Genomic DNA, 7030 nt, shown 5'->3' with positions numbered 1-7030 from the left:
AGCCGGGAAGCGGCGGGGCTGAGTGCAAAACGGGCGGGGGTCTCGGAGCGGCGGCCCCCAGGGAGGCCCGCGGGGCTGGAGGCCGCGGCGCGGTTCGCTGTGTTTATCAGCCCCCGGCCGAGCAGCCGGCGGTGCCCGGGCGGGGGTGAATTTTTATCTGCTTTCAGGCACAATCTCTTTGCTTGATTCCTTCTGGTAAACGTCTGCTTCGAGCTTCAGAAGCTTCCTTTGAGAACGGGGAGGTCCCCTTTTGGTGCTCGTAACCGTAAGGAAGTGCACTGGGGAGGGGGGGGGAGGAGATTTAGCCCGCGGTTTAATTTCTCTGGCTTATAACCTGGCGTGGCTGGAGATCGCTTGCTTCTTAGGAAGCTTGCTGTCATATAGGTGGGAAACCATGCAGAGGTGTAATAGGGAAGCGGAAGAAGGGTTGCCTTTGGTTTTGCTTCCAGTTTATAGTGAAGACATAAGCTGCTTAGAGGTGGTTAGGTTTCTTTTTTTTTTTTTTCCCCTGTTAGTCAGAGTTCAAATTTGTTCTGAAGAAGAAAACTGTGCCATTTCTGCTCTGCAGTTATTGTTGAAATTCATATGCCTTGGTGGCATTTGTTTCTTAGGCAACAGATGAAGGTTACCAGCTGCTGCTTTGCCTGGATTCAGGTAGTTGGTTTAAAGAGAGCGAGAGAAAGAACATTCTCTGTCAGTAATGCATCTGCGTGTGCAGTGTTTGGGGCATTTTGAATTCAATTTGCAGCTCCTTATTCTGCATTTCAAACTTGTGATCCATGCAGAACTACCATCTCTGTCTCAGGAGGTCCCCAAACTACAAATTTAGGGGGAGAATATCCAGGAGAAATATTGCTTATACCCCTGTTCACTTCTGCCTCTTCTTACCATCTTCCCTAGGCCCCCCTTCTGACTCTTCCTCAGAGAGGGGACGCTGGGACGGATAGGCCTTTGGCCAAAGCCAGTTTAACTACTCTTATGTTTTTGTTCATCTCTTTTCTCCCAGCTCTTTGTGTCAAAATTCTTACTTAGGTGCTGTTATGGCTATCTTTGTTGTAGTGTCTGCCTTTATTACCTATCAGTTTGAGTTGAGCTCTTTTTTTTTCCTAGCTAATGAATCTCTTTTATCATTCCTGTTCTGGAATGAGCGTTTGTGGATGATATTTTGTCAAGGTGTCATCAATGATGAAGCTGCAAAAAAAGATTAAATAATGTCTGTGGCAAACTGAAGTTACAGTAGTAACTGAAGCTAGCGTACTTCTGCTAGCTTAATGCACTAATAGATAAATAAATGCACTTCATTCCAGTTCGTGGTTTAGGAGCAATGAAAATATAGTAGCTCAGGTGTTAGTATGTGTGAGCAATTGAAACGTATGCTTCAGGGAGTCTGAGTACTTAATCTAGCAAGCAGTGTTATCCCAGCCTTCTGAAGAAATAGCGAGATAGGTAGCAGAGGTCAGTCTGCTTCAGTACTGGAAGTTTGTTGGCCAGTGTTCAAATTTACATCTTTGTTCTCTGCTTTGCAAAACCTATTTGGGAGAAGGGTTTCTGTGTTTAAGTGCAGGACTGTAAGAACTAAGGAGTATAACTAATCTGCAGTGCTGCAGAATTCACTGAACTGCAAGGGTTGTGAAATTTGGAGGGTGTGTGGTTTTTGTTTGTTTGTGTCATTGTTTGGTTGGTTTGTTTAGCGTGTTCCAGGACAAAACCAAAAAATACCTGAAGGGATATATTATGTACACCCTGCTGCAAATTTGCTACTTCTTTTAAATAAAGAAATAATAATTGGCAGGATGACTAAGGTCCTTTCTACACTTCAAAATTTCATGTTCAGCATTTTCAAGATAAAGATCACAAATCTGTGGGACCAGTTTAGTGATAAGGACAGTGTTTTCAAGTGCTTTTGTCTTGTACTGTTGGAAAAAGCTTCTCTCCCTGCAGGTATTCCACAAGCGTTTGCATTGCCCTTTTGCATACAGATAACAAAGTGTGTATGTGTGTGTGAGAGAGAGAGTGACAGAGAGGATGAGTTGGAAGGAAAACTGCTTTTCTCTCTTCTGTTAGCTGTAGTTGAATTGCAGCCTTGTGAAAGGTCTGGCTCTGCGGGAATTACTCTTAGTGAACAGCTGGTGACCCTGTTTTATTTTCTTCCTTTAAAGCACCTGGAAGACTCCAGTAAGAATTGGAGTGTGTGTGACAAGTTAGCAGGAAAAAAAAGGAGTTGTTTTTTCCATTCCATGGATCCCTTGGGTGCTCCTTCCCAATTTGTGGATGTTGACAGTTTGCCAGGCTGGACTGATGTCTATGAGGCTAAGCAGCTGAACTCTCACCAAAACCCTGTTGAAAGAGCTCAAGTCGACGTTAGATCACCCTTTCCATACAGGAAAGACATCAATGCAAAAATAATCTTATGGTAAGTTCCGTATGACTCTAATGTCTTTGCAATCATTTCATTCCTTTATTGCAGGATCTTACTGCCTCTATAGCAATGGTCGTTGCTATAGAATAAAGCATTCAAACCCTCTTTACTTTCTTCCCAGACCTGTAATGTCTGATTCAAGAAATCTTTTCATTCACTGTAAATCTGGAAGTCTGAGATTTGCTTCACTATAGATTATAAATTACATGTTCGCAGGCATTCTTTCATGCAGCAGATGAGCAATACTTCCTGCTCTCTGTCACATTGGATATTTAATAGTAAAACCTGATCAGTCACTTTCATACAACTTTTTGAATTTTTTTAAAATATACTTTCTGTCTACCAGCTTTTCTGATTTATTTGCTCTGCTGGCTTTATTCTTTTGCTCTGCCACTTTCACTTCTTCTTTATTTTAGATTAGTATTAGTATCTTTATTTTAGATTAGTATTTCTTTCTTTCGTATGTTTCTTGTGGCTTGTTTGGGGGATTTTATTTTTTTCTTCCCTTCTCCGTCTACATTCCCTGTGTTCCATCTCTGTTTTTCTACCAAAATCTGTTGACAAGTACAGTGTGCTGAGGTGAACTTTCTCCATCAGTTTTTCCTTCCTGTTACTCAGATTCTTTCACCTAGTCTCTGGAAGAGTAACATTCTGACAATCAATATGAAGAGAGAAGGATTTTGCAGTGACGCAGGTTCAGGGAGCAGCCCTCTTTCCTGGTTCATACATGCAGTAAATTGTGCAGGGATCTCCTGAACCTGATTAAGTAAGGAAAGAAAGAAAGAAAAAGTTAGACATCTCCTATGACTTGGTCTTGAATATAGTATATGTCTGCAATTTGAACATCATTTAAAACTCTCCCTGGGCAGGGTAATCTTTCTTTCTGCTCCCATGCTCTTTGATCCCAAAGTCTCTAACAGCTGCTGCTGTGAAAAAGAGTGGGTCAGAGTTCTGCTATTCCGTCTTCTCTCGTGCATCTCCACTTTGTTTATCTTCTGCTTGTCTGATCCTTTAGCAGCAGAATGAACATAATCAAATTGTGGGTTCAGACTAGCTGCAGTGTCAGTCTAGGTGTTCAGTGGTCTGAGGACAAGCAGCAGCAAGGTACCCTGGATAGTGTGTCTGCAAACAGAAAAGACCACACTGAATAACTTCAGTGTTCAGTTTTCAAAAGTAACATACCACAAGGGCTATCCTCTTATCTCTAAGAGATAAAATGTGATTTTGGGAACATGTTATGCTCTATCAATTTCACACGCTGCTTTGTATGTTCTGTTAACAAAACTATGCCGTGTAAGACTGCAACGTTGCCTTTTCTATGGACAATGTTAAGCTACTATTGAGGCTGGGAGGTTTTAAGGAAATGAGGCATTGCATGCAATCTTTCTCTATTACTTAGAGGCAAAGGATGGTTCTGCATGGTGAGCATGTGTCGCGAAAGGAGTGATGCACTTCCCTCGTAAGGGGGAAGCAGCACTACATTTATTACAGTAAGACAGTGACTTAACAAAGTTCAATCGTAAATAAGAATGATTTAACAAGGTTTGATTAGCAAGGTTCACTCAGTTATTTACTGCATGAAGGACAGGGTCAGATGCGTGTGCAATGGAGACCCTCCCATTGAGTCACAAGGTTCAGACTCGACCCCCTTGCTTTCTAAACTCCTTTGGAGAGGAGCCTGGGTGCAGCTGGATCCAGTCCTAGTCTCAGACTTGGTCAACGGTTTATGTCTAAGGAACTATGTGTGCAATTGGTCAGAGATATAACTCAGCAAAGTTTCGTGAAGTTCGCAAAAGTTCAGCATGCTGTTAATCACTTACTAAGGATCTGTTGTGGGTAAGGAATCTCTCCACCTCAAGGAGTGATCTTGATAGGCATCCCTGTTCAAGAGGAGGTTCTGCAGTGCAGCCCACTGCCATGGAGGAGAGCTCAATGGGCTCTGGGCTGCCCCCTATTTATGAGGGGGGAGATGATTGACTCATAGTCATATTTGCATACTAGATGGGCCTTAGTAGGCGCATGCTCAACTAGCCCCTACATATGTGCTGCTTACAGGGAGGTCAGGCTGAGGGGGAGAGAGCACATCGGGGGGGGGGGGGGGGGAGGGAAGGAGCACACCATCACAGCATGTCAGGGTACATTATGCTATGTGGGTACTGGAGTGCTGTTAATGGTTTTCCTTTAACTTAGCATTGCTTGTTAGCACTTACATTGAGGATATCCTGCTTTTAATTTGACATGTAGCCTGTGATAAACTGCTTCCTTGTTTCCTCAGGAAAGGAGATGTAGCACTATTGAACTGCACAGCCATAGTAAATACCAGTAATGAGTCTCTCACAGATAAGAATCCAGTATCTGAAAGTGTCTTCATGCATGCTGGGCCTGACCTGAGGGACGAACTCCAGAAGCTCAAAGGTAAGTGTCTGGAGACTTCTTGTTGTATTGAAAAGCTGCTGTCCTTGCTTAGTACAAAGCAGCAGGATTTGGTCATGCACTGAAGTAAATGTGTAGCTTTTTCAGTATCTGGTATTAATGCAAAAGAAAGAGAGGAAGCTTTGGCTAGACTGTGGTGTGCATTTCCCCCACTTCTGTCATTCACGTTACAGATCATAGAAAACCTTAGGCAGATATTCAGGTTGCTGAGCCTTTACTTTGTGTGTGATACAATAATTCCTATTGTTATCTGAAGCTAGTCAAAGTAGTTCGCTTATCAGAGCTTTTACTGTAGGAACCAGTCTTGTACAGCTTCAGTTTGCTCCTGTGTTCTGTTCAGTGTGTATACATTTGGCAAGTGGGAGACAGGAACTAAAGTTCACTGTTGTAGAAATTAAGTGGATTCTAATATATACTTTGTATATCTTCTCTCAACCTGTTAATATGCAGCCCAGGAAACAATGGCAATAGCAGATGGACTGATAAAAGTCTAAATAAAGTCTTAGTGAGCTCTTACATTGTTCAGTTCACTTGCCTATTTCACATCACAAATGATTTTATTGCAATGGCACAAGAGCAGCCCTAACAGAAGGCTATCCTGGGAAAAGAGACTTATGAGGTTTGCTTTACCTAGGTTCTTTGTTAACAGGGTTTATGGCTGATAACAAGATTTACAAATAATCAGCTTTATTTTCAGTGCCTGGTAGATGAAAAGAAGTGTTTTCTTATTTTGTGTATGAGGAACCAAAAGCTTGTAGTTATCCAAGGTCATACAGAAGTCTGATATAGTTTGCAGTTAAGTTCAGATCTCTAGTAACTAGGGTACTGAGCTGAATTTCAAGGCCAAACTGATCCCTGATTAGTACTGATGACTCTCTTAGGTAACATATCTCTATCTCCTTGTCATGTAGTAACAAAATAGATAGAAGGCCCATAATGTTTATGACACAAATTATCAGTAGCTTACACTGCGATAGGAGGGACATCCTCATTTTTTGTAAAATTTCTATTGATGGATTCAGCTTGCCTCTTGTGAGTAACCTGGAAGTAAAGCAGGAGGAAGAGTAATGTTGCAAAGGAGAGGGAGAAGTTCCGTGTACATCCCTCGGACAGAAACAACAGTTAAAGTATAGCAGGTGTTGTAGACTAGTTAGGTCCTGCTAGGCTGGAACTGACCCCACCATTCATTCTTTTAAAATAAACTTGTGATCTGTCAGCTCTGTAGAGAGTTCTTTGTAAAAGTTGGACTTTCTTGCTGTTTCACAGCTTCCACCATTACACGGCACTGATGGCCTCTCCTCTGTAATGTATTCTGCAGGTTCATGACTCTCTATACAGGATAGTTTCCTTTTAATCCTATGACAGAGTCCTTTCAGAAATCAGTTCTTCTGTAATGCTCTAGTGGCATGTTGCATGGGGGAAGAGAGGCTGTGTTACAGCTATGGCTTTTGTGCACCCTTAATGAGTGGGTCACAGTAGCAGAAATGGAAGGGAGCTAAGTTAAACTAGTCTATAATTCTTTTGTCACCTCTACCTCCTTTTTGCACTCTTTTCCACTTTATTTTGAACTTTTTTTGCATGGCAGAATGTTCTGGGGAGTAATGAAAGCAGATGGACATTGGCCTAAAACAGTAGAATGGGTGCAGTGGTGACTTTCAGTTAGTTGTCTCCTGGTGGTTCCCCCCACCACCACTACTGCCACTCCGCATATACCCACATTTAATAGACTCCAAGAAAAATCATAACTGAAAGCATGTGATATGCTGTCCTTTCAAAGGCCTGTGTTCCTTAAGGCTCAGCAAACTCCTGCATTCCTGGGAACAGTGTAGTTTCTATTAACCCAGAAATACTGCAACCAAGGGTCCAGGCTTGCGAATGAACTGCTATCAATATGTGCTAGCCTGACATTTTATATCCACATGTACTTATTGCTGTCTAATAATCACAGAATCACAGAATCACTGAGGTTGGAAGGGACCTCTGGAGATCATCTAGTCCAACCCCCCTGCTCAAGCAGGGTCACCTAGAGCACATTGCACAGGATCGCATCCAGGCAGGTTTTGAATATCTCCAGAGAAGGAGACTCCACCACCTCTCTGGGCAACCTGTTCCAGTGCTCTGTCACCCTCACAGTGAAAAAGTATTTCCTCATGTTCAGATGGAATTGTCTGTGTTTCA

The 7030-nt window shown here is 42.4% G+C and overlaps 1 protein-coding gene across 1 annotated transcript; it reads left to right on the top strand.

Moving 5' to 3' along the window:
* Nucleotides 1-25: 25 nt before the first annotated feature.
* Nucleotides 26-4932, top strand: LOC112977880 (ganglioside-induced differentiation-associated protein 2-like). Its single transcript, XM_026090736.1, has 4 exons — nt 26-195; nt 612-654; nt 2160-2413; nt 4695-4932. The coding sequence occupies exons 2-4, from the start codon at nt 619-621 to the stop codon at nt 4915-4917; spliced, it is 513 nt and encodes a 170-aa protein (XP_025946521.1). The 5' UTR covers nt 26-195; nt 612-618; the 3' UTR covers nt 4918-4932.
* The last annotated feature ends 2098 nt before the right edge of the window (nt 4933-7030 follow it).

Source organism: Apteryx rowi, unplaced genomic scaffold (assembly GCF_003343035.1).
Source record: "Apteryx rowi isolate R43461 unplaced genomic scaffold, aptRow1 scaffold_876, whole genome shotgun sequence".
Taxonomy (NCBI): domain Eukaryota; kingdom Metazoa; phylum Chordata; class Aves; order Apterygiformes; family Apterygidae; genus Apteryx; species Apteryx rowi.
This window is presented reverse-complemented; position numbering and strand designations above follow the sequence as displayed.

Coding starts and splice junctions, on each gene's coding strand:
- LOC112977880 (XM_026090736.1), top strand. CDS start 619: ATGAAGGTTACCAGCTGCTGCTTTGCCTGGATTCAG. Junction 655..2,159: donor GCTGCTTTGCCTGGATTCAG/GTAGTTGGTTTA, acceptor CTTCCTTTAAAG/CACCTGGAAGACTCCAGTAA. Junction 2,414..4,694: donor AATGCAAAAATAATCTTATG/GTAAGTTCCGTA, acceptor TTGTTTCCTCAG/GAAAGGAGATGTAGCACTAT.